The 27,895-nt window shown below is 40.3% G+C and overlaps 1 protein-coding gene across 12 annotated transcripts in view; it reads left to right on the forward strand.

Annotated features, from left to right (window-relative positions):
* The window catches only part of kirrel3b (kirre like nephrin family adhesion molecule 3b), a 162,717-nt gene that overhangs the window by 106,731 nt on the left and 28,091 nt on the right, over positions 1-27,895 (forward strand). For 7 of the 12 annotated variants that reach the window (XM_065960375.1, XM_065960376.1, XM_065960380.1 and 4 more), the window contains exons 4-6: positions 7,791-7,960; positions 14,729-14,879; positions 23,895-24,000. In XM_065960375.1, coding sequence (XP_065816447.1) covers positions 7,791-7,960; positions 14,729-14,879; positions 23,895-24,000 — 427 coding nt within the window. The remainder of the gene's footprint in view (positions 1-7,790; positions 7,961-14,728; positions 14,880-23,894; positions 24,001-27,895) is intronic. The other 5 variants (XM_065960377.1, XM_029280324.2, XM_020649426.2 and 2 more) reach the window with 1 other exon arrangement.

The raw sequence follows: 27,895 nt of genomic DNA on the forward strand, positions 1-27,895 counted from the left end.
GTGAAAGATATTGTTTTCCCTTTTTTCTGCATTGTTAATGTTTTGGACCCTTGCTTCAGCAACAATATTCATGTAAACAAAAGCCCAAGGGTATCTTTTGTCATCATTGTTCACAACTGCCAAAGCTGAATCAGCCATTCCTTTGGATAGCTCTGAATTCATTAGTTTTCAAGGCTCAAGCTGCCATGCTTTTTTTTTAGTAATGGAGTTGAACTTTGAGGGCTACAGAAGGAATTAGAAGTTTTCACACTGGAAACAAGACAGATAATGTCGCACGCGGGCACACGACTGTGTAGGATGTCTAAACTGCTATCTGTGACACTGGCCGTGTTGTAGCTGTTTCACAGCTTCTTAATTGATGCTGTTCAAAGTCGGAGCCGCTGTTCTCAGTCAAACTGCTGTTTTATAGCTTTTCAGGGTTAAAGTAAGTTATTTAGGCTGATAAGAGGAACAGTTAGCTGTTTTATTATCTCTTAATGAATAATAGAAACTAGGAAAAAGGGTTTTTATGTCTGAAGCTGCACATGTTTTTTCTACTTTTTTTATTTCATCATTTACGGTTATATAAATCAGTAATATCCTTGGTATTGACTTTTGACATCCGCTCTGTGAGAGACACATTCTGAAACCCTTAAACATAATTTCAGTCTAATGTTAAAGTTTTTTTTAAAGAAGCTTTGAGTTTCCTGCGTAAGTGCCCAATTTTTCTCGTACAAAAGTGAATTTAGATCTAGCCAAACATTTCAGTCCAAGTGTAAGGAGAGACGACGTGTCTCAAACTTAAAAAAATATGATTCTTAACGCTTATATTTCATTTCCTTTCCTGCCATTTGTCTGAAACATGAGATGGAATGATAACTACATTCTATGATATCAGAGAAGCTGTGAACAGGTGCGTGATTATGGCAGACAGACTGCATGTAGGATTTTTTTTTTTTTTTTTTTTTAACTTTCTCTCCGTTTCAACAGAAGGAAGAGAAATGACACCAATACATCTGTGCTCTGCAAAACAACAGAACCAACTGTTTACAGGTGCAAAGCTGATTTGAATTCACACTTCATCGAAAAATCTTTTTCTTCTTCTTCTTCTTCTTCTTCTTCTTCTGCTAACTGTAATTGTTGTTAGCATGAGGATAAAATGTGAAAACAGTGGAGGCTAATAACTGGCAGACCCTTCTCTGGTGTTTAACTGTGATTATAGAACCCTGAATCTTGGTTTCACTGGCTGAAACACACAAAAAAACACACAAAGCTATAAAGCGGAACACAGCCGGGTGGTGAGCAGCAATGTCAGCACACTCCCCAATCTGTGGAGAGCAGCTTCTGGAGGGGCTGCACATGGCTGAGCTGTGAAGGAGCAGGCTCGGCATTCCTCTGACAGCTCTGGCATCTCTCCGCTCCTCATCTCATCTTCATCCTTCCTTCACTCCATTTATTAGGCTACTGTTCATTTGGTGGATCATGACACCAGCACCACAGGAAAAAAAAATGAAAAAAATTACAATCAGTTTTTATACTGCAAAAGAAAAAAACTGTGTATATCTTTACGTCAGACTTTCAAATGTTGTCCATTAATTTCCATATGTACCTCCCTTTCTCCCACTACACCTACCTCCTACACAAAGCTGGCTCTCCAGGACATCATTCCTGCCCCATGTCATTGCACACACACACACACACACACACACACACACACACACACACACACACAGGTTCATTCTTTTTTTCTGTCTACACTTTTTAGTCTACCATGCTCTTTGTGATTGCCATCTTTCCACCCTGTTTGTGAGGGGAAAATGGTTTTGTGTATTTTCTCCCATTTTTTTTTCCTTCATTCACTTATACTTCTCCTATCTTGTGTGTGTGTCTGTGTGTGTGTTCTCATGTGCGCACACATGGCTGAGGCTCTTCTGGCTTTCAAACAGATGTACAATGACAGCACTTGAAGAGGGCCGGTGATTTTTGGGCCAGTGAGCCACGCATGCTGTGTCTTGTTTCCACCTGTGTTGAGTATTCCTCTCTTCTCCTTCTTTTTTTCCTCTACATTTCTTCCTGATCTATCTATCAAAAACTCTGCAAGCTGTCACAAAGGGAGTGACAGGCGACCCCGTAAGAGTTTTCTTGTGAAATAGACAGCGCAAGTCAGGAGAAGCTCATTGTTGTTCAGTACACGTCTTCTGAAGCACGGCGCTACAGCTGCTACACAATGCCAGTCTCCTCTCCTATACACACCATATAGCCTCGTTGAGAGGAGCCCACCCCTCATCCATTCGCCAAATTGCTTTTTTTCTCCCGTGCTCCTGGAAGGCCGGGATGCTTGCAGGATTTCATTGGCTGCCTGGTAGAAGTTCCTTCAATATTGGTTTGGTCTGAAAAAGCCAGCAGGTTCAACATCAGCAACACAGCTTGTTATCAGACTGAAAAAAAGGACGTCTTGGCTAACTCCTTCACATGTTATCAGCACCCCCTCCCGTAAATCCAAGCTTTATGCTTTCTGTTTAGGGACTTTTTTATGTCAGGTGTTTGGAGAATTCATATGTACCCTGGGAAAAGAGGCAGCTTCATGGACCCGGAGGTTTATTCAGGTCCCTCTTGGTGGGGACAGACTTACTGCCTTCCACTGTTGAGTTAATTACACATCAATACTTGGACTCATTTATAGATATCTTTGATTATGCAGTTAAAGTAAATGATGTCACTAAAGTGCAGGCTTTTATACATACATTAATCTTACGTTTACGTTTTATCTCAGACCAGGTACAGTAATGGATCTCCCAAAATGCTTTTAGCCTTAAAACAAAATACTGGAAAGAGGATAGGCTCATGTAACCAAACATGGTAATAAGAAAGCTTGGAGCTTATGATCTCACATGCATGAAGCGGTGTGACCAGAGAAATGTTAAAAGTAATGAACTGGCTGTATTCTCAGGCTTTTTTAAAGTTTTTTTTAAAGTTTTCTCTGACTGAACCACATGTCTTACATCTTTGATTAATACAGACATGCAAACGCCGAATCCCTTTGGTGAGTTATCTTTGATTTGTAATTTTGAAAAAAAAAATGTGTGAATTTGTGCGACTGTGTTCTGGACTTTGCGGGGCACAGGAGATTGCAAATTTGTGGAAGTGATGAAAAGGATTACATTATTATCCTCAAGGAAAAAGAAAAAGTAGCGAGTGGAGCAGAGTTTGCAGTGAGTCAGCCCTGTAATTAAACAGGAGCGATCAATCTGTACCACTGACCACACTACTTATGCCAAGCCCATCGAATGGCTGCAGTAAAGAGCTAATTTAGAACCATTAGGGACTGCCGAGTTTGCAAACAGCCCAGTAATGATGATGGCTGATTCAAGTTCAAGGCTTGGCCTCTGTCAAACCTGGCAGTCACGAAGCAGGGATCAGTGGAAGATCTTGGATAAAGAGAAAAAGCACATTTTTCCTTTTGAATTAATTTTTTCCAAGCTGGTCATTTGTATTCAATGGATGTTGGCTTATTGGTCAAATCTGCGCAGGAAAAAAAAAAGGGGCTTTCACCTGGCAGGGAAAAAGAGCACAAAAGTTCCCTCTTTTGATGGTCTTATTGTGTAATCAAGTCCAAGTTCCCTTTTTGCCTAGAAGAGTGTTTTTTTCATGTCCTTTCTGTGGTGGTGATTTTTTTTAAAAAGCTAAAAGAGCCAAAGCTGAAAGCCATGTGCAAGTTGCAGGAAGCTGCTTCAGTCCAGGCTGTCATAGCCTGTCTGTGCATACAATAAGACCTCAAACACAATGGAGGACAGGCAGATACAAAAGGTGTGGGTGCAAAAGGATGGAAGCAGCCAGCCATGTCCTTCTTCTTGTCTGTTCACTATTCACCCTCAGTGCCTCACTGGCAGGCAAAGCCTCCAGGGGGGGACATGACCCCAAAGTGTAGCGGTGCTCTGTTTGGTCTTTCCCTGACCTCTTCTCTCCCATGTAGCTCCTCTATGCACAGAATCATAAACTCATTTTGTGCACTGTTCACTCTGACAGCCCCTTAAAGGAAAACATATGGCTGAATAACAGCGGACAACTGAGACCATTAAAGGTCAAAGGGAGGCAGTGAGTTACAAAAACAATGTGCGACGACATCACCTGGTTCATTAGTGGTGTCACCTTCTGACCCTTGTTGCAACTATTTGTGTTCATTTGTGAATAGGAGGAGAATTTCCTTCCAGGGAGAACTTTAAAAGCCTCTCTGCAATGTGAAAAAGAAATATCATCTCACTTGGATGTTTGGTGAATTTTCAAGTCTGAATCCTATCAGTTCCATACTGTCAGATTTCTCTTTCTAATCTTCTCCCTCTCCATAAAAAAAAAAAACCTTTTATGGCTGCCCTATATGCCTGGCATTTATTCAAGTTTCAGTCGTTTTTTGAAAGAGAGTACTGACAGCAAATAAATGACAGTGGGTCTTTGCAATCATCTGCAGTTTGTTCGTTTTTCTATAGAATGGAGGAGCTGTGCGAAACTCCCAGTTCATTTTGTTTTACATTCTCCCTCTTTCATGTGCATACCTTTCTGTGGCTCTTAAAGGATACACTAATGTAATCTGCTTGACCTTGTTTCCAATATAGAAGACAAGAAGGTGACCACATTCTCACAGAGACTCTTCCTTATTTGCCTAGATCAGCACACTGCGAGTGCTGACCTGAGATTCCTCGCATCCAACCCTCTGCATATTTATGAAGACCAGATGAAAGGCAGCCAGTCAGAATTAACACTGCATTTCAAACTCAAATACAAAATAGGAATTAGTGAGTAGGGAAAAAAAAAAAAAGCTGATTTACCGGTCTAGTCGGTCAGAGCTATTAGTCTCGTCAGGTGCAGACTTCACTGTCCCCACACTTGTATGATTCACTCCTTACTCATTGTGAATGTGGGGGGACTGATGGGCATGACTGATAATTTGGACAACCATTGGTCTTTTTTTGTTGTTGCAAGGAACAGCGATTAGTCATAGGCTTGAAAGAGAAAAAAGTCCACCCCCATGCATTCATCAACCACAGCAGTTAATGATTAAGATTAGCTGTGATGTTACTGTGCATCACCAGTCTTAAAGTGGTGAGTCTTAGCTGCATCTTAAAGTTGTAGTCCCCAGTTTTTTTTCTGTTGAAATGAACTCACACAAACTCTACTTTTCATTATGTCTTAATATAATATTTTTGAATAAACATTTATAAAAATAATACATTATGTTTTTATATATGAAAAATGTCAAACTGCCATCAGAGTTCACATGCAGATGCTTTATCCACTCCTCAAATGTCATGTTTTGTAGCCATTTTTGGATGTGTCTTGGGGTATGAAGTTCATGGTTGTTGGTTTTTTAATGGCGATTAATCTCATAGTATTTTGTTCCTTCAGGGGCCCCGTGGATAGGCCTCCCAGCGTCTTCTTGTAGTGACAGTGATGAAAAAGAACGATACTGCTGTATTTTTCTCAAAATAAAAGAAGGGTTGAATTCAAACAGCAAGTCAAGTACTCTTAGCTTAAGTCTGTACAAATATCCAAAATACAATCCTAACTATAGCCATTTTTAAATGTGAAATAATGGAATTTCAAACGTAGAAATTAAAAATTAAAATTAAACTTCAGGATTAATTATGATTCAAAATTGTAATCGTTTCACAGGGCTGGCTATATAGAAGTACTTGTTAAATGTATACATTTTGAATGACTGTGGAGGAAAAAATGATAATTGGCATTTTTATTCATTGGATGAATACTTAAGGTATCATTAAAACATCTTTGATTATATCTGAAGAACAAACACGATTTTCAGTTTGATCATTTTAAAACACATTTAGAGCAACATAAAACCAACGCCAAGTTTTATAAAGTGACAACATGTCAGTAATTTTATTTAAAGGCAGAGAACATAGAATGCTAAAGACACACTTTTCTGACACAATGCACTAATTTATGTCGGCCATAAAAGAGCCTTTTTATTCCTATTGTCATTAAATGTACAAAACAATATGCCAAATTACATTTTCTCTCCTTTCATTCATCTCAGTCCTGTTTGACAGCATAAATCTAGCTCATAACAGCCTTCCTTCCAATCATGAGGCTTTTGCAGGGGAATATGGCAGCTGCCTGCAGCCTTTGATTTCATCTTGCCCCAGATCTGCATTGTAATGAGCACTCAGGTCAATCAATAATTCACTGCAGTTTCAGTTATAAAAAAAAAAGTGTGGGGGGGAACAGAACAGCTCATGAGGAAAAACAGGAAAAGAACTTTGATCAGTTCCATTCAGATACACATATAGCACTGCTGTGATGCTTTCTTCTCCGTGTAGTATTTGTGAAAGCTGAGATGGGGAGAAATCCGCCGAACATGTGTACATATGTGTGCGTCTGAGGGGGCTTATACACCAAAGCACGTCTAATACTGACATTGTAGGTCTAGCTGGGAAAACCACAGCTACCCACACTGATGGCAGAGTTGATTGTTATCTAGAGAGTCACGCTGTGGCGGCTTGTGCAAAGTGTTTCAAGCCTTAAAAAACACAGCAACCGTAGTTTTTCGATTAAAAAATGGTAAAATCTTTTTTCCCACTGTGAAGTAATTTCCCTCCCTGTATGAGTAGCTGTGGCTTGTATTTACTTTTTTAAAGAAAAATAAAGTGTATACAATGAACTAAAGTGTCATCCCTGTTTTGCATTGTAAGCACTCGTTAAATGCTAATTGACTGTGTGATGAGGGTTGGTGTCACGCAGTCAAATCCTTGCTGGTGCCATTTGTTGGGTTTTTGGTTCTCCTTATGATGGGTCAGGTTTTAAGCTTAATTTGCATTAAAAAAAAAGTTATTAAAAGCCTACGTGCCATGAGTCTGCCTTCAACACAGACTGTTAAAAGGAGGTGATAAATACCAACTATGAGTTTGTGAACCTGTCTATTAAAGCCAGGAGCTTGACATTTAGGCCATTGATATCTTGCTGACCAATGACCATATTTAGATGGATGATTATTATGCTATGTAACATGTATTTCCTGGTTGACAAGAATTACGCAGTAGCGACTTGTCAATGCCAAGGCAGCCACACTTTGTTGGGTCGGGACTCAGAGGTGGGTCTCAGGGCCATTTTCAGTGGGTCGCGAATGTGTGCTTGGAAAAAAAATGTCTGTACTTTAGTGACATCAACGTCTTTGTTTTGTTTTGTTTCTAGCTCCTGTCACATGATTTGTACCAACTGAGGTCTAAACTGCACAATTTGAGTAAATAAATCTGTTTGTTCTAAAAATATCATGAATTTGGGTTGTGATTTTTCATGGAGGAGTTGGTGGTTGGTCCTGAGGCTAGACAATTTGAGAATGTCTGCTATAAAGCATACCCAGCTTCAACTTTTGTTTCTTCTGATAACTGGGACCATTTAAACATATATACAGTATATCATACACTAAATTACTTGGGGTTGTGTAACATGCTGTAATAAATGTTCTAAGAAGTTGGTCAATCTGATTTCACACAATTCAAATTAAAACTGGAACCACTAGAGTCATCCCTTGAAAGCCATTAGATACAATGCAGGTTCAAGTGGCTTTTCTTGACCAGATGACTGAATCTCTTCTAAAATACAATCTATGGCAAACAAAAACAGCCAAAAAGGAACACAAACTGCAATTTAATACATGTATAGATTATTGGATGCTTGTGCACATTTAATGTAAATGTTGCAATACTCCTTGGTTTCTGACAAATGTGCTACAAATTCATTATCATATGGTTACATTAAAGCTAATGGCCTCTCTTTCTTTGTGTCTGATTCAACAGTTCCCCCAGAAGACCCAATCATCAGTGGAGGGCCCGTGGTGAGTCTCCGGGCTGGGGACCCGCTCAATCTGACCTGCCACGCTGACAACGCCAAGCCAGCAGCTTCAATCATCTGGATCCGCAATGGAGAGGTTCTAAATGGGGCCATGTACTCCAAGGTAAGCATAGAGGTGTGTGTCATACCAGGTTTGAACATTCACCGGGGATAGAGTGGGGGGGTGGAACGACAATCGAGGGTTGCTGTGCCTTCATCTTTGAGACCACTTTTTTTCATAAAAGTAATCTGTGAAAGGGTATAAAAACACCTGTTACTTTACACATCTGTATGCCTTGATCTGCTATAAATAACAACTGCGACTCCGCTAGACATCCATGAGATGCATCAGAATGACTGCCTGAGTCATTGGTGGGCGTTTTTCCTCAGCATCCAGACGGCTTTTTAAAATGCAGCTCCTTTTAAAAATCCAGGTTGTGTTTTGATTACAAAAAAGACGAGTGGTGTTTTTTTTTCTCTCCCAGTATACAAATGGGCTCAGACAAGCAGATGGCAAGATCATGGATCTTTCAGTGACTTTACATTTCTCTCTGGTGTTTTGATTTCCTCCTTCAGTGACATTTGTCTCTCTTCATCTTCCCGTCTTGTTATAAAATCCACCATGTCACTTCCAATGCTGGATTCCGCCTGAACCTTTTTCATGCTGAAGTATGATTCTCTCCGACAGATTGTGTTCCCACTTTTGATGCCACAGTTAGGCTGGAGCCACTGTTCACACCAGCCCGATGGCACGATCATCTGACCCCACAGACTCTCGACTGACAATCAACCTTTACACTAATCATGCAATCAACACTGTCATGTTCTATATTCATTTAAGCTGAGCACATAGAGACCAGGCACTTTAAAGCACTAACACCTCCCCCGCCTTGCTCGCTCGCCTCGCTCCCTGTGCTGCCTCATCCCATTATCGGCTTTTTACAGAGAGCAGATAAATGCCATTGATTGGACCGGGGTACGGCACCAGGCCGATTTGAATAAAGTGATTGCTGGAGGTGCTGCTCGCTAATGGTGGGCGGAGAGTGCCCTTCCTGCCTTTACTTCCTTCTCAGAGCGAGAAGCAGATATGAGGACAGTCTGTGCTGGTGAGCTGATGGATGCTCACATGTCTGCACGGAACCCAAGTGTGTCCCTCTTACCTCTTATCTCTATTGCCTGCCATTAAAAAGCAATGGCTTCGATTAAAAGAAGATGACTCTTTTTTTGGGTCCAAAGAGCAGTGCGGGGACATTTTGTAAGCATAATCATCTGCTCTGATGGTCATCTCATATCCTGCAGATGAAGAGGTCTTAATGTGAGCAGATGTGGTGGAGGAGTCACAGAAATGCCTTTTCCTGATGGTGTCATATCTAATGACATTTCTGACCTGAAGATAATTTTCCACTAAGGCTTCCAAAACCTCAGCTATATGACCTCTTAGAAAACTATTTACTAGACCAGTGGTTAAAGAGACAGTGCATGATTAAAGCCTCACTTAAAAAAAAATAAAAAATGTGAGTTGGTTCTACTCTATAAAGAGTCACCCAAGTGATGGATTGCTTATCATTAGTCATGGTAGCTTTCAATAAACAGAAGCGCAATATTATGTAGGGGGGCATCCAAAATAATTAAGTGGCAGGAACCCTCGTCACAGTGAGGGTGAACGGTTCAAATATCAAGGCTAGCTGTGAAAACGTGGGCAGAGGGAAAAAAATGAATAATGTTCTCTCTTCCCTCAAACACTCATCTCCCATCTGCTGTGGTGGAGCTGCTCAGTGGCAAACAGCAAAGGACTGTTTGTCATTTGCAGCCTCCAGGTTCTGAGCTGTGTTTGGGAGGTGTGCACACTTGCTCTGTGATACTGCACCTGAATGGTACAACAAATCATTTGAAAAAACATGATGCATTCTCCTCCCCTATGTGCTACATATTTTTTGCTGAATGCTCCGGTGGCATGCTGAGAGGGGGAGCAGGAGACTGGGGAGTGATCTCAGTCTTAGGAGGTTTAGAAAAAAAGAAAAAAGACAGAAAGAAAGAAAAGAAATAATGACATTTGTATGAGCTGTTCTTGCTGGCAAGAGCAGAATAGTGCTTTTCTTTTTTATTGTGCACCTTCTCAGCGTTGCAGTAAAATCGTGTTGCTGTTTAATATCAGGGAAAATTGCTAAAAGTTGACATGAGGCTGCTACTGTTGATGGATATCATTTTCAGCAGAAAAAATAATTATCCATTTTCCAAACCTGGTTTTTCACTTCCTCTCTGTTATTTCCTCCAAGTGTTCTAAGCAGCTGCGATTTCTGCCTCTCAGTTGTATCATTCTTCTCCAATCCTTCATGGGAGTTTGTGAACTTTTGTGTGTGCATTTGTGGGTGTGTATGTGTGTGTGTGTGTGTGTGTGTGTGTGTGTGTTTGTAATTTCAATTAGAGCAAAGTATTTCATTTGAACCATTACACTCATTGAGTAATGTGGTGGGGAAATACTTAGAAATAAAGTAAGCAATTAAAATCTGAGTGGGCATTTAATATGTCAACTTTTTTTTTTTTTTGCCATTTGGAGAAAGGTGTATTTTTCCCAGCGGTTCAAGAAAACATTTAGTCAAAGGACTCATAATTCAGTGTGCCAGTTTTAATCGATATCAAAGGAGTCTGTCAGGCTAATTAACCTCGTTTTTCATCGTTTAAATTAACACTTTGTTCTGAAATAAAACGATCACTTTACTGGTTATAGAGAATTTGGAAAGGTTCATTTGTGAAGTGCAGCGAGTTAGGGTTTAACGCAAGACACCTCAGTGACCAAAATTAAAAGTGATAATATATGTATGGTGCTGCACAGTGTTGGTATAGTGGTTAGCGCTGTTGCCTCACAGTGCATGCCTTGGTTCTCTCTGGGTACTCCGGCTTCCTCCCACATGACATGCTTGTCAGGTTAATTTGTGACTCTTAATTGTCCGTAGGTGTGAATATGGGTGTGTCTGGTTGTCTGTCTCTGTGTGTCAGCCTTGTGATTGACTGGAAAACACTCCAGGGTTTACCTCGCCTCTCACCCATATATACGTCTATATATATTCTCTAACTCATACATACTCTGCAGATATTTTGTTCTTGTTCAGGTTCCTTTATTACTACTGAGGTAAATTGCTTTTGCATTCAGTGAGGTGATGCCATCCATTATAACACACAGTTACACAAATTATGTAACATGAAACAACATATTCAAGAGAAATGGAAATATTTAAAATATCCTCAAACGAGAAAAAATCCTGAAACGATGAATAAAATGTGCAGAAGAACACTTGAGAAGTAAAGCATAAAAATGTCTGAGTATAACCTAATGTACATTTGCAAGTCAAAGCTTGCTCTATTGATTGTCAGTATATGAATGATGTATTTATAAACACATTTGTCCTATTTGGTAAATGTATCACCATCCCCAGGGGGCTTCATTCCTCCACCTCCCCTATAACTGACCCAATCAAGGCTTCCCCTGCAGGTTTTTGAGGATCACTTTCATGTCAGTCTTGAGGTTGAAGGTATAATTTCCAGTAATTTTGAGTTAAACGACCATGAAATGGGTCTTAATGTTTCCATTTCCTTCTGTATATTGACCCAATGAGAGAAGTGAAATAAACAATTTAGATTTATAATAAAGGGAAAACAACATCAAGGTCATAATTATATAATATAACATAACATAACTAATACAAATAGTTCCAAGATGGCATGTCTTAATTGCATTCCTGACTCAAAGCCCAGGTTCTTTGGTTTCCTCTTGTTTGATTTCCAAAACCATATCCACTAAGAAACATACATTTTCTGAAGGTTCTTAATGCATTGTAAACGTTCATACATGCTTTTACAGCTCTGTTACGGCTTTAGAGACTTCAGTGAGAACACAGTGAGGGTTAAGGGCTAAAGGTGATTTAGGTTTTAAAGGCACCACATCAAGTTTTTATTCAAGTCATAATCCATTTGGTTCAGCTGCTTTTAATTAGTGGATAATTATGAAGGCTATATGTGTCTCTGACAGGTCAACAGATTAGGTTAAAGTGTTTCTTGGCAGTGGCAGGCTAGCTTTGTACGCTTTGTTTGCTGAGCAGGCTAAGAGCTTTTGTGTGTAGTTAAAATCAATCTGACAGTAATAAAAGTCAAACTGAGAGAAGAAGTATACCCTCAATATGACAAGAACATGATGTTTAACAAGCAGCCCAAACCAAAAAATAAATGCATGCGGAGATCTTATTTCAAGTGGCTGGCAATGAGATACAGAAAGAGAACGCTTATGTTCTACGGTCTCTGGTAATGTTTGTTAACACTTTAATAAGGAGGATAAGCGATACATTTACTAGTGTGTGCCTTACTTTTCCCACTTTCGCCTCCTGGTGTCAGAAATCACCTGTTCTATCTGAAACACACCTAAAACACCCTTTGTCTTAATTTGGTACATTTACTGTACGCCTCTCCCCAGAAGGGTTAACAAGTATTCCTCACATAGCTTCCAGGCAGTGATATGAAAATGTATCAAATTGTAATATGGCATGGTGTTGAATTGAATGCAGCAGCCTGCTAACCCCCTTCCTAAGATTAATGACTTCAGACAGGTCCAACGCGATGAGAGAAACAATCCTGATTGTGTCAGAAAGGATATTGCATTGACATATCCCGCGACTGACAGCTAATGCGTTCTGCTTTTGGAAGTGACTCACGCTCAACTTCGAATTTCATCATAAGGTTTCTTCAAGTAGACAGCAGATGGACTTTACAGAAACATGTATGCATTTCACAATATCTTTAACCCCCCCCCCCCCCCCCCCATACATCACTGTACTGCACTTTCTCACTGTAACGCCATGTCTTTTCAGGATTATAGAAACATTCTTGCTATACTATCAGATCCATTACAACATCTTGTATCCAGCTCAGTGCTCTAGTTCCAAGATCCAACACAAGTCAGAAACCCAGTTCCAGTCCCAGTACTGGCTTAAGAAACAGCTATGGTCAGAGGTCGTTCTTTCATACATACACTTAAATCTGGTGGTTATATCAGAAAAAACAATCTCATTAGACATTTCAAGCATGCATATGAACACTACCTGATTAATGAATTACTGGTATAATGTTAATTTTTAGTTTTTTTCCCAAACCTCTGATTGTCTGTGTTGCTGATAAGTCTGATTTTGGTTGGTGTCTTTTGGCTGACGTGATCTTGGTTTTTTACAGCATGTTCTGCAGAATGGGAACTGCTTTAAACCAGTTTTAACTGAGGCAGGCCTGTGTAACTTGTATTAATGTTACTTTCAATGTTTTCCTGTAATAATAAAATAAAAACCAATGCTATTCATGTAAAAATGTTGATCTCATACCACAATTTCTGAGGTTATATTGTGACCAGAAGACATGCCCACTTGCAATACTTAATCTTCAAAGTTGCAAAGATGTAAAAATATGTCTTTTGAAATGTCTATTCAAACTTTTTTAATAGCATCTTAATGATATCATTTAGAATACAGCGTGCTTAAGCGAGAAGGGGGCAAAAAGATTACCGTTTTTATTAAAAAGAAAATCTTTGCATTAAGCGAGAGAAGTGATGAGATAATTGCCGGTGGTTTGAGCTGCAGTTTGACTCACCTAAGGATTAATGGGAAGTGATTACAGCCGTGGAAATGTGCTTCTCCATTTTGTTGAGCTTGGTGAGAACATTTTAATATACAGTGATGCACGTGGTGAAGCTTCAGACAAGAACTATTGCCTTATCTTTGATACCTTTGGTTCATATTTAACCCTATTGTGTAAAACTGAAGAGCCAGTATAGCATAGCATTAAGCACTAAACGGTTGTATTGTTTAGTTCTTACATTCATATTTCCTGTTTCTATATGGGGTGCTTTAAGAATTCTAATAAAGGAGATACCCATGAAGCATTGTGTGCAATTGTTAGGCTAATCTAAAGTTAGCAGTGCAGTAAAGCGAGTCCACAGTGAGCTCCCTCTGGTCAACACTGTAGCTCTGTTTCTATATTAAGCACATGTTTGATGTACTTCACTATAACAGGATCTCATTTTCTTCCAAAGCACAAAGCAGCAGTGAGCCTCTTTTAAAGCCATGGCAGGGAAATGCATCTTGACTTTTGTGGTTGACCACACTGTGCCCCGTTGCCCACGCAATTTGTTCTAGTCAGTGACTTTGTTTCGCCCCGCACTGGTTAACATACACTCCCAGAGCCCTCCCCCGAGTGTTTTGGGGAGGGCGAGAGATAGTGAGCGCTACCAACCGATTCCAGATGGCTTCCACAATGTAGGGCTCAGAGGATGAGCGCTGAAAAGAAGATTGATTTCCTTTGTGGAGTATGACAAGCCATGCACTAGAGCGCAGCTCTCCAGACACACAAAAGAGGCTCAAAAAACATATTTCTACTTTTTTTTTTTCTCATATCAATCAGCTTTGGCAGTAAAACTACAGGGTAGAGTTTTCTCATGGTTTGCTTTGGTCCCTCGAGGGAAATGATGTGTGTATTCATGCTCTTTTTTCAATCTTACACCTTCTTTATCAAAGCTTCTCTGGTAAATGTTTGCTCCAACATTTATTTATTTTTTCTCTTTGTACATCGTTTTAAACAGTTTTACGTCCCACCTTGAATGTCAGCTATTGAAGATACAATCCAAAGTGTATTTGATTCAAAAACTTTTTTGGTGCACATAGTTTGGAGTTTTTCCATTCTAAATCAAAATAAATTGACATTTTGCTTATTGATCATGAAAATCGACATCCAAGGTTGCAGCTAAAACATCTTTTTTTTTTAGACCCTCCCACCATACCTCGTATAGATAAAGACGCCTGAACATTTGATCGACACAGCTACCTGCACTTCTACTTTTCAACTTTGCTAAACTTTGCCTCACTTCTTGCAGACCTTGCTGCGGGATGGCAGGAGAGAGAGCACCGTGAGCACCCTCTACCTCTCACCTTCCAACATCGAGACAGGTCAGCAGATCATCTGCAAGGCGTCCAACAAGGCGGTCCCCAACGGCAAGGAGGCCAGTGTCACCATCGACATCCAGCGTAAGCTTTTATCCATGACTCTCTCGTTTCATTCTGTTCAGTATCTCTCCCTTTCCTCTCACTGTCTCCCAGTTTTACATCAAAGTTCTGAAAGTCCCTACGTATGACATGCATTACTCAGATGCTCAAGGTATTTCTCACATGTAGAGGCGTGAAACTGCCAAACTGTCAGACGTACGTGACTAACACTCTGTAAACATCAAGAATTCATTTTAGGCTCTGATAGATATTTATAATTGCTTTCCATTTTTGCTTTTCAAGCCATGTAGGTAGGTGGGTGGATGGATTGATGATGCATCACATTTTTTTTTTCTTTGTTCACTATGATGAAATATCAAAGGAGCTGTCCGTCTACAAAGAATGGGATTGTCTGTTTTGGTCCGAATACCTGCCTGCTATCATGGAACTATGCACACTGATTCCACCTCTTTTATTTTCTTGCACATACCATCAATCTTTTTGATAAGAGCATGCACAATTCCCCCTCTTAAATAGGCAAAGTAAGCCCAGCGTGTAAAACACATTCTCACCTCAATTGTCAGAGTCTTTTTTTTTTGAATTTTTTCGATCAAGATGTGTTCACAGTAAGAGAAGGGCTTTGAACAAAGGGATTTTTGCATCACTCACAGCCCCTTCAACACCATTAAGTATGACTAATAAAGCAGAAAATGCTATTTAGAGAGCTGATATGACTGACGGCTCCATTCTTTTCATTATGTACACCACAAGAGGCAGGCATGGCGAGAGAGCGGGCAACGCACGATCAGGCCAACTCAGGCGCGGGAGTTAAAAATGATTAACAGTTGTTAGTGTTTGCACCCGTTGCAGTTTGTCCTCGTCATTTATTTTTTGTCACGCAGTCAGAAAGGGGAAGTCTGCCCACACGTTAACTGATTTGTCAGCAAGTATAATGATGTGTCTGTGATAAATGCTCGCCATCATAGCATCATCCTCGCTCCTGAATGTATGATTTAACCCTGAAGAATGAGACCAGCAGCTTTCTAATTAGCATTCCAAAATGTGCTCTTTACACAATTACAGCTCCTGACAACATTTTTCACAGTGTGAGATCAAACCGAGCGACAGCAGAGACTAATTGTCAAGATTCAAATTGTCTCCCATAAGGCTTAGCCTCTAGTCTCCCCCCACCCCCCATCCCCCATCACTCCCGAAACTTGACAGGTAAAGTGTTCAGCACAGTTCAGCAAAGCCTCAGGAATTTGTGCAAAAAAAAAAAAACCTTTCTCCAAATTAAGCTGCCTTTGAAATGAAACATTTTGTAATTGAACTGTGATTCATCCGTGTTGGGTATCAATTTGTTTAATTTCAATGCTGCCTAATTCGATTACAAGGTTCTTGGCACAAAAACAGCATGTGTTTCTTGCAGGAAAATATCAAAATTTTGAGCTATTTTTCACAGACACATGACATCTTTAAGAAAACGCTCAACTGTAAAAATGTTTTGCAGACACATTCAGACAAAGTGAATATGCTGCTGCTGTAGAGACGTGCAGATTTCAGCAGCACTTCAATAGGTGTATATTTAAACAAAAGTCTTTCAGGCTATAGCAATACATTTTTACTTACTACAATAAATATTGTGAGAATGAAGAACTGTGGGGTTGGAAATCAGGAAAGCTTAATATGAATGCACAATTCAAAGACATTGTTCAAAGACAAGCACCTAGTCTTATTGTTGCAAATAAAAAAACAGGAGGCGGGTGCATAAATAACAGGAAATTGGCTCGGGGAATAGAAGCATATGAAAGTTGACCTCAATCTATTTAAGGACTAGACCTTGCGTCGGTGGTCTCTTTGATTGCTCCTCCACTGAAGACCGGCTGTTAGGACAACTGAGCGGGAAATGGGAATCCTGCAAAGAAATCAGCGCCCTGCATAAATCTAAAGACTATGACGCTATGCATTTTCCAAATCTATCCTTTACCAAATAGCTGTGCCCTGTTGACATCTCAGGCGGCTGTGACTCACTCGGTAGAGTCGGTTTGTCTCTCAACCGGGAAGTTCTGGGTTCGATTCCCTTCTCCTGCAGCAACATATTCGATGTGTCCTTGGTCATGACACTTAACACAGTATTTGTCACCCTGCTTCGTCTGCGGCGTATGAGTATGTGCCATCAGTGTGTGAATGTGTAGGTGTGACATGCGGTGTAAAAGCGCTTTGAGTAGTTAGTAGCCACGTCCTCCCTGTGTGTGTTTCCCTCCCTTTTTGATTGCCTTCATCAGTTTCACCTGTGTCTTGTCTGTCACACCTGTATCTGATTGCCCCCTGTATTGAGTCTTTGGGTTTCTTCCCTTCTCTGTCAGTTCATTGACAGACATTACCCTATGTTGTGAGCTTATTTGCCTCTCAGTGCTTGGTTTGAAATTGAAAGTGTAAGCCTTTGTGTTTGACTTTTGCCGTTTGTTAAAATACATCTTTAGTTTGAATCTGCACTTGGGTCTACCTTTTTCTTTCTGACTTTTTTGACAGAGTATGTTTAGAGAAAAGTAAAAGCCATCTCCATACCAACCAAAGCCTACCTTCCTTCAAGCATTTCAGGAGTCTTGTGAAATAAACGTTACCTGACCGTCTCTTCTTACCTCCCCTCAACTCAATCATGAGTCAGAATGAATTATTTAGTTTTGGTTTAAACACATGGAGAATATACTTTTTTTCCATAAGTTGGATAGCATCAATCACTTACAATTTCCCCCATTGCCTTCTACCACACAGAAGCCTTCTTCTTCTGAATGTCAAAGTTTTCCACCATTTATGCATACATATGCGTCACTCGGGCTCGTTCTAATCAATGGCTTTAAGAAACGACACTTTGTCAAAGCAAGTTGAATAGTTTTGATTCATTGAAAACACTTTCTTGTGTGCAAATGTTCAAGGTTGCACACAAAGTGTATTGTATGCACACAATGCCTGTCTGCCATCCTTTATACATCTACACTCTGTACACAATATAAGCATGAACAATACATGATGAAAAATAAAAATTGTCGGGACTGAAGTTATCAGCAGAAAAGTAAAAGAAAACTAGCCTAAGTAATTTGAAAAAAAAAATAAATAAAGCCATATATATATATATATATATATGTATGCTTGTATATTTCCTATTGCATGATTCACTGTGCGTGAGACCCATTTATGAGAATTAAAGGTCTCACCAGCAATATCTATATGGTTGGTGCTTCCGGCCATATTTGTGTGGTGCTACAATTTGCTCCAGTCCTGAACAAAGACCGAAGGATAAATGGCAGTCTCCTGTGAATAGTTGCTTGTAGTCGTAGTGGCACCCTGGTGAGTTCCGGATACAGCATGTCACAGAGGCTAAAAATGCACACTCTTAACCACTTATGTCCCTTCAAGATGTGATGGAATGACAATATAATTCGCTGGCCTTGAGCTCGCTTTTGAACTTTGGTAGTACTTTTTGTTCAGGAGTCTGCGTTCAAAGATGGAAGTTAAACAAGTCCAACCTGCCTTTGCAACGAAATACATGCAGTCTTTACCGGATTAGAATAGGAAATTTGTATTTGACTGCTATTGAATGCAGAGCTAATGCCTTTACATACAATTCCCTGACACACTCAGTGGTAGCTCTGTATTGGACACAGAGTAATTGAATTGATATTGATACTCTCACCTAACCCTCAATAAAACAGCAAACAAGCATTTTTTTCAAAATGATTGTGTATTCACTAAAAGTGGGGATTATGTCCACTGAGCATCCACACTCTGAGTTCTGAATATATCCTGGTATAGTTCCTACTGCATGGTTCACTGTGTGTGAGTCCCATTCATGAGAATTCAAAGTCTCATTTATTTCCCTGCCCAGACCTTTCTAATTGGCAGCATTAGAGAGATAATATTAGTAGCTAACAAAAGTAATTAAAATGGTCTCAGTCCTTCTGCCCTTCTCAACATTTGGTATTCCGCTCACCTCTAAGCTGAGGCGCCCTTTCTCTCCGCTCCACACTTATAGCAATCCAAATGAGTGTAATCTAAACACAGCCCAGCACATTGCTCTACATCTTAAACCGGCCTAAAATCCAATGCATTTCACAACGGTGTTTTATTTTATCATCACTTTTAATGCTTATGATTTACATCCTACCTCAGTGATTTCATTCCCCACAGAAGTTCACACAGAGTTATCTGACCTGAGGTTAGACAAATTAGCATCTAAATACAGTATGTAGTGGTGATGTTGCCAAAATGAGAGGGATTTAGAGCCAGCAGAGGTGATTCAAAACCCTGGATAGACTGCTGACTTCAGTTGTCCATACCAGTCCATTAGCAGGCTGTAATTATTTGATAGCAGTGGGGCGGCTACCCCCTGATGCTGTTTTCTCCAGCAGCATGACTTAACTTGCATTATGCCCTTTGGACTAATAAGTAACTCTCTAACTACACAGCATAAATCCACCGCAGTGAATATGGTTCTGATACCACAGTTTCATGTCCAACTTAATCCCACTCATCACACAACTGGAATTATGCTTCAGATATTGTTCTTTGTCCAGCTGCATATCTGCAGAGCGTTGGCCCACATAGGAACGCACATTCAAACGAGTAGTCAGAAAATGAATGTGCCAGGGACAGACAGGCAAAGCCAAGGTTCTGCATATGTTTGCATTGCAAACAAGCTGAGCCATGTGGGAGGAAAATGAATGCCATTTGTTGAGACTAATTAATAAAGAACATGCAGATGTGCAATCGGGGAGGATTTGTTTTTTGGTAGCAGCAACATGCTCTCCCTGCCTAATCAAGCAGATAATGGCAAATTCATCAGAAGGCAGATAACAGATGAAAGAATGTGAAGGGAAGAAGGAAATAGTTTAGTCTTAAGGGGTGATAACATGCTCTGATTCTTCTGTACATTAGATTAAGCTCTATGCATGCTGCAGTCTTGAGTTATCTTGTGATCTTATTTAAGACTGCATGAAGGAATTTGGTTTCCAATGACCTAAAGATCAATTTAATGCTTTCTAGCTAAGCTTTGCTGTCTTTAGATTTGATTAGTAAAAAGAAAAGTCATTAACATGCACACATTTACATGCATACAGATGTGCTGTGCAGACTGCAGAGCTCCTGAGCTGCTGTTTGAGTAAAACATCTGTCAATTATATTCTCTGTTGTTGCACAAGAAAATCTCATAATCAATATGCTGGACCTCAGTTTCTTAGGCAGTCTGTTCTCCCCTCAAGTATTCCACTCAGCCAGCCATGTGACAGCGTTCCCATATTGCTAAGGCTAGAAGCCAGGAGCGGATGGCCTACAAACAGCTTCCCCGCATCCTTCACAGAGAGCAGACATTGCTGGAGTTTGAGGCTGGTCCTACTGGAGAACAGCTGTCTAAAGTGACCTGGAGAGATAGGAAATTGAGCTTTAAGAAAGGGGGGAGGGGAAACAGTTTATGTTGGCAGTGTCTCTAGGAAATAGAGTGAAGTTGGAGGATTGTTCCAGAAAGCACCATCTGGTCTTTACTTTGAACTAACCGACCAAAAGCTGTCGGCCGACTTTAACCGTAACCTTCTTATTCATGCTGTTATTGTCACTGGAAATATTTTAAGTTCTACTATCCTACTTGAAGTCTACCCATCAGTCCCTTCCATCAAAATATAATATATTGATGTCCTAAGGTACTTCACATAATTTAGCTTAGCGTTTCATGCATGTGTTTACCAAAGTGACACATGGTCCTAAGGACGAGGAATCTGTCATATCTGCAGGGTTAAAGATGAGTTAAGTGACAGTCCCGCATGCACACCCAAAGGCTCGTTGACCGACTTATGACAGCTGCTGCTCCCATGGCTGTCTCTGCTAATGGATCTGCAGGGATCTACACAACAAAATTGCAAGTCTGACTTAGAAATGAATGTCAAGTTGTCATGCCCTTACTTCTGGCTGAGAGGGAGGGTCAGTTTCTTTCCACCTCAGTCATTGGAAAAAGGCCATTAATTAGCTGAGCAGTTGTGTCCTTAGAAAAAAAATGCATTGAAGGAATACCACTGGTGATCAAAAGCTTGTAAATTAGCGTCTACACATACACTGTATCTATTAGCACAGACACTTACTCCAGACCTCCCCTGTGCTTCTCTTATGTCCTCTCAGCTTCTTGCTGGATTGTATTACTGACTCCACTGCCACATCTGTCATTTTGCCCCTAAGGTTCCCTCTCCCTATATTTATGTCCACACACTTAGCCACTCGCAATGCAACAATCACCTTCTGGATAGATACCACTACATAGAGAGAGGTTTCCAGTTTTATTATGACTCTCACGCACATGGCTTTTCACATGCACACATATGCAAATACACAGACACACAGAGACTGTACTCAGTACCTGGAGAGACTTACTGGTTCACAGTGGCCTCCAGTCATTCATGATCCATAATATTGTTGTTTTCTCTACTGGCCTGGGGAGAACTGGCACAGGTGGAGCTCATGGATTTGAAGGTAGAGTGGTTGGTGGGGACGAGGGAGGGGGATGGGGGTGGGGGCAAACTGTCTAGGGAGGAGGTAAGTCTGCTGATGGGGAATATGGTGTGTGTGTGTGTGTGTGTGTGTGTGTGTGTGTGTGTGTGTGTGTGTGTGTGTGTGTGTGTGTGTGTGTGTGTGTGTGTGTGTGTGTGTGTGTGTGTGTGTGTGTGTGTGTGTGTGTGTGTGTGTGGAGGAATATGGCACCTGGACCACCCCCCCTCTCTGGGGCTTTGTGGCAGCTGAGCCAGCCCAGAGCATCTGCACAGCCACAGGGTAAAAAGCAGTTTCCCTACACTTCATGCCCACACATGCACACACACACACACACAAATATGCACTCACAGAATCACTCTTCATAACTTTACACAGTGCTGTTTGGCTTCATTACAGCAGTGTTTGTGTGCTTCATTAATGCTACATGCAACATCTCTAAAGCCCATCACTTCTCTTCATCTGCATCCAAAACACAATCCCTGGTTAGTACATTAGTTTTATTGAACACAGAGCAGATATACTTAGCACACCTCTTAAGCAGATGGCCGCAGCAGCATCAGACCCAGAACCAGCTTTTTCCCCTGAAAGTAATCGACTGTCTGTTACGCCTTACCACCAGTATGCCACTTCTTCTTCTTCTTCTTCTTCTAAAAATGACACATAGCTAAGGGGTTGCAGAAGTTGAGTCTCATTGGTATCTCCCTAAAAAAACCAACCTCAACTATTTACCCTGCAAGGCTTGGGGAATATTGCTGCCTTGGCAGGACAGGTGTGCTGTAAAGGGTTTTTTAGCCTTACAGTAAAACGTTTTTTTTTTTTTGTTGCATTATATGAAAAAAGAAACTCCCTGTAACCAATTGTGAAAAGAAAAAAAACATATCAATAGAAATTAAGAGTAGAAAAAAGGCTCCCCGAGCACGAGTTGACAGCATAACTCATAAATAGAGCACATGCACTCAAACCTGATTCCTCACCATTAGAAAAAGCCAGGTATAAGTCATCTTAGTACTCTTCTCTTGCTATATTCAATGCTATACACAACATATACCCAGCCTCTTTGTTTAGAAACCTTGACAAATACCTCCTCCTACTTGATATTCACTCTCTAAGTCTGAGGTAAATAGCTGCTAATTTCACATGGGACCTGGTAGAAATGGAAATGAACACGTATCTTCAAAGAGAATCCCACCTTTGTCAATTAGGACAAATTAAGTTGTTTATTAAATTTGCATAATCTGTACGCTTGTTATTCCGAGACCTGTTTACTGTATCACTGAGGTTGTTCATTGTTCTAATTGGGCCGTGGACTATCCTATGTTTTTTTTTTTTTTTTTCAAATTGCCATTTACAGGAAGTAATTATCAAGTCAAGTTTGCCTTTAATTCCTTAAATGTGCTAATGGGTATGGAATGCTCTGGTTTAAAAATAGCATGTTCTCTTTTTACACCTGTGAAATAAACAACAGTGTTATCCAGCATCTTGGCCTATACAGACACTGGGTGGGTGGTTGGAAGATAACACATTATAGGGCATCAAAATATTCAGAAGTAATTGTTTATTATGTGGGTGAAAATCGTACCACAACCTGTGAGAAGTTGTCAAAACTGTGTTTTTTTTCCACTGTTTATTTTAAAGTAATCCTAATCAAAGAATTATACCTTGTGTTTGTCAGTGAAACATGTTTACCTGCAGCACTGTGTGGTACAGCAACATAACAGTGTATTCATTTTGCATGTTTGTTGTTTGTTTCTGTCCTTTTGAAGACATTTTAAATGGCTCTGCATTGTCCTATGTGTGATTTTTTCCCCCTATAGTTATTTTCTAACCTTTCTTTTTTTTTTTTAAAGCTCCCATATTCTTCTTTTTCTGGTTTTATATGCTATTTAGTGTGTTTTCCATGTCTCCTGTGCATGTTTAGGCACATCTATGTGCAAAAATTCAAAGTCTGCGGAAACGCGGCTTCTCCTACGTCCTCCTGTTAGCTGTAGCATTAGCTACATGTAACGCTCGGTTCTAGCCCCCCTCCATAAAAATGTGTCAGTGTGACGTCATTGTCAGTGTGAGATCACTGATCTAAGTCCATTGGCTCGTTGTGTCAAGCCCAGCAACTCATGTTGAAATTTCCGAGAAGTGTGCTGAGCAACTGACCAATAACAACAGAGTGGATCGGCAGACCAATCAGAGCAGACTTGGCCCACGTGGGGTCTAACAGTGTGGGCTCAACAGAGTGTAGCTGACGGACTCAGAGCGTAGAGGGAGCAAGGAGGAGCAGTACATGAAAACAGACACTTTTTTAGAACTTTAGCTATTGTGAACATACAAAAGTAGGTACATAGATTAAATATATGAACCCCAAAAAGGGCAGAATATGGGCTCTTTAAGTGACAGAACTTGTCAAGAACACAGTGTTTGTCTAAGGCTTAAAGTTTGTTGCATAATGTTTTTAAAAGAGTGCCAGTTTTTGAATTGGTTGCCTTTGTGTCCCTGTTTTATTCATTAATTAATCTATTATTTATTTATTTTCAGATCTTCCACTTGTCAATCTCTCCGTGGAGCCTCAGCCCGTTCTGGAGGGGAATCTTGTGAAATTCCACTGCTCTGCAAAGGCCAACCCCCCTGTTACACTCTACAGGTGAGATAAAGTCATGAATGTCCAAAACATGTGTCTTCCTGTCATTCAAAATGCAAATAAGCAGTGTTACAACGACCTACCTAATGGATATTTACAGTGGATAATATGTTTTTTCATATTAAGGTAATTTAACACTTCATTACTGATAGCATTAATCATTGCCAGACACCAGACACACATCATCTGATGCCCATGGCAGCTTCAGAGCTGCCCACATTCTGAAATGAAGACAAGAAAAACAATGGAACACTGTCATGCTGAAAAATTTAATGAAAATACATCTCAAAAAATCATTTGGGAAACCTTGTCATGTGCCACTGGGTTGCAGCAAGGCAAAGCAGTGTTTTGTTGCAAAGCTCCTATTTTTTCTCCCCTTCCTTTGTGCTCCTATCAACTCCCTTGAACATTAAATGTCCATCAGCGTTCTGAAGGAAAGCTGAAACATAATGTGCATGACATCTGATGAAGCTGTCAAGATTTCAGCTTTTCTGAGATTAGGTTTTGCTCCCAAGTATACAGTAGATAGGCAGGTTTTTTTTTTTTCCCCCTAAGGGATGTGAGAGTGTTTTAATACGTGTGTGTGTTGTGCAGTCGTTTTGTAACATGGCATGCAGTGCTACCGAAACTTAAAATTTGAGCTCCTGCATTATGCTTGTGTTTGTTTTGGTTTATTTTGAACTGATTAAAATGTTGTTGTTTTTTTTCGTAATGGATTTTACAAGAGCAGATGAGCTCCATTGTCAGGAGAAATACAAAAAAAAATATTGCATGCAACTAATCTTAGCAAACAGGCAAAAAATAGCACATGACCAAGATGCCAAGACTCTTATCTCAGCAAGGTTAAAAATGCTTCTAGTATGACATTTTATACCGAGGTAAAAATGAATTAACCAGAAGGGCAACAGAATTACACCTCACTCCAAAAACATTCACCTCTTAAAAACACATATATAAATATGTTTATAACATGGACTAAGCTCATCATGCATCATTCCCTCTGTTATGTTTTGTGAGAGATGTTTCTGAGTGGAGGGGAACAAAGAAATAAAATGTTGATTTTTATGTTTCAAAAGTACTTGCATGAAGTTGCAATTTAAATATACTAGTTTCAGAGCTAGGCTAAAGGTTTGTAAGGGAAAGACTAAAAGATGAATCTTCAAAACGTACGTATAAAGCTTAAAAGCACTAGTCAGAGAATCGACATGATATTTTAAGTACAGTACAAGGAAAAGTGCTACGACACATGTTCAGCTGACGAAAACTTTGATTTTTGCACTGTACCTACAGTATAAACTTCCACAACGTCTACACAACAGGATGTGAGGTTAGGCCGGTAACTTGAGCATTAACCTTTGTTTTACAGGACTATAAAGGTGGTTCACTTCTTAACAGGTAACATGGCCAGGGTAAAATGGTCACTGGAGCAGGTTAATTTCAAGATAATACATGGATGTGAGGTTCTAATAGGGGAGGGGCGCAAGGATCAGTGTCAATTAGCTTTACCAGAAGAATTTCCATACAAGAAATTGTCTTTGTGCTTTTTTACTGATATCATCCTGCAACATGCTTGTTGAAGTTTCAAGATATGCAGAAGTTATCCTACTTAAAGCCTTGTCTTGTATTCTTTTTTTTTTTTCCTCACTAAACTTAAGATATACATAACTTCAATGGATTCTACGGCTTTCTATCGTTACATGCAGCCGGCTTTGTTTTTCTCCAGCTGTTTTTCTTTCAATTGTCAGAGACAGCTGTGTTGCTTTTGGCCCTAATCATGTGTTTCTCCAACTTTATTGTTTGCTTTAAGTTAGTCAAAATATGTTTCTCTGCAGACGTCTTTTTGAACATAAGGTACAATTGACTGTGGGGTTGCTTAGTGGGAATCCAGGGCACGTTGAAAACAAAGGTAAAGTCCATTTTTCACTGTGAACCAAACCAATAATTAGATGCCAAACAATAACTAAAAAAAACCCTGACAAGACAAATGATGTAAAAAACCTGCCACATCTCAACAAAAGTTAGACCAAATACAGAAAAAATACAAAGTATATACAGTACATCTTCCTGTACTGCAGTTTTGATAACTTGTTTACACCTGAACAACCAGTTGAGTCCCAGTCTTCCCAGTCATTTCTGTTATTGATAGGAGAATTCTCACTTGCACTGGTTCCAATAAATTCTCGTTGTTTGATTACCAGATCTGTGATTGTGATGAAACAACAAAGTGTAGAGTCATTATTTCCATAAAAATCCTTGATAGTCCCTTTACCAGTGTATTACTGAAGTGATTTGTCAAGAGATGGTTTTCTGTGTGGGAGGCTGGAAAAACCCAGTGTAAAATAAACGGGAGGAAATCGATAGCAAAGAGGATTGTTCGGCTCTGAATCTTGTAATGGTACTGGGAAATGAAATGGATGTACAACACACTCACAGGTGGCGAAACAGAGATGTTGCCTCTCTTTTTTTTGTTGATGGATTCTGCCCTTTTGAAAAAGAAAAAAAGGAGGGAGGGCAGTGATATTGTGGAAAACAAGGTTTGTATTTGATTGTATAGGTGCACAGCATAGACAGGACCTGCAAAGGGATTTCACCTCTATTGTTATGGGACTGGATCAATGTTAGAATCAGACTTCTCCTCCCCCGGGGGATTGAGAGCTAAGATGCAATGGCGGTTGAGATGACTTTTTCTTTTTAGTTTGACAAACTGCAGAATGAAAAAAAGGTTGGAGGTTGAATGTTCCCTCTGTGTAATTTATTTCTCCTTTCTCTCTTTCCTTCTGCCGCCCGGCCCTCTGTCATTGACACAATCCACTGTAGAACGAGATAATATCCGTACCGAATAACTTCAGATACTTCAAGGTTATAGTCTCCACCAGTTCACCTGGTTTCATAGCCCCCCATTTAGATTTATCTGCAATTTATACGAGCGCTTCAGGACTCCTGTGCACCATTGGAGTTCATGGCATGGAAGAGTGGGGACTTTTGGGCTTCATAATGCCTTGCCTGAGAGGTTTCAACCAAGGGAGAGCCCCCCCACAAATTCCCCGAGAGAGAGAGAGAGAGAGAGAGAGAGAGAGAGAGAGAGAGAGTGAGTGTAATATCACAGAAGAGAGCAGGAAGCTGGTCAAGCAGTGTGGGGGCCATTTTTCAGTGCTAATACATTCTGTCTACCCCAGATCAGATACAGCACAAGGACAGAGTAGTTCTCAGACAGATAGCCTCTTCTCAATCCTCAAGAGAGCCATCCATTCCCAATGTGCAGTGCAGCGCCACTTTGCCATCGAATTCAGTGGACGCTTGAGACACAGACCCGAGATAGTGGGGGCACTAGTCGGAGGGCATGGTTCTCTCGCTTGCCTGCAACCCCCTCTTGCTTGCAACATCGGTTCCATAAAATCTAACTTTAAAGATGAAAATGGAAATAAGATGCATTTTTACCGATGCCTGAACCTCACTTTAAAGGGATACTTCACCTGTTGAAACATGAATCTGTATTGACATTGGGTCGTATATGTAGTAGAAATGTGAAATACATTTAGAAGTTGGTGCCTTCTTGGCCGAGAAAAGACAGAAAGTGTCTTTTTGGCTCATGTGGATGAAAGACACCAAATCCCAGAATGCACAGCACTGCAGGCTCCTCCCACTAAGGTCCTCTATTTCAAAATTAGAATCAGGAAAATGAGGGCGGGATGCACGACCATTCAAAAATACTACCAGGTTTCTACCAGATACAAAGCTTAATGCAAATGGGTGAAGTATCCCTTTAAGGAAAGAGGAAGGAGGTGAGGAGACTGGAGAGAAGGTGTGGAGGCAAAGGGGTTTGGAAGAGAAGATGACAAGGGGTGATGAAAGTGTGAATGAAGTAAGAGTTAGTGGGTGTGTGTGTGTGACAGTATAG

The sequence above is a fragment of the Labrus bergylta genome, chromosome 11, assembly GCF_963930695.1.
Source record: "Labrus bergylta chromosome 11, fLabBer1.1, whole genome shotgun sequence".
Taxonomy (NCBI): Eukaryota; Metazoa; Chordata; class Actinopteri; order Labriformes; family Labridae; genus Labrus; species Labrus bergylta.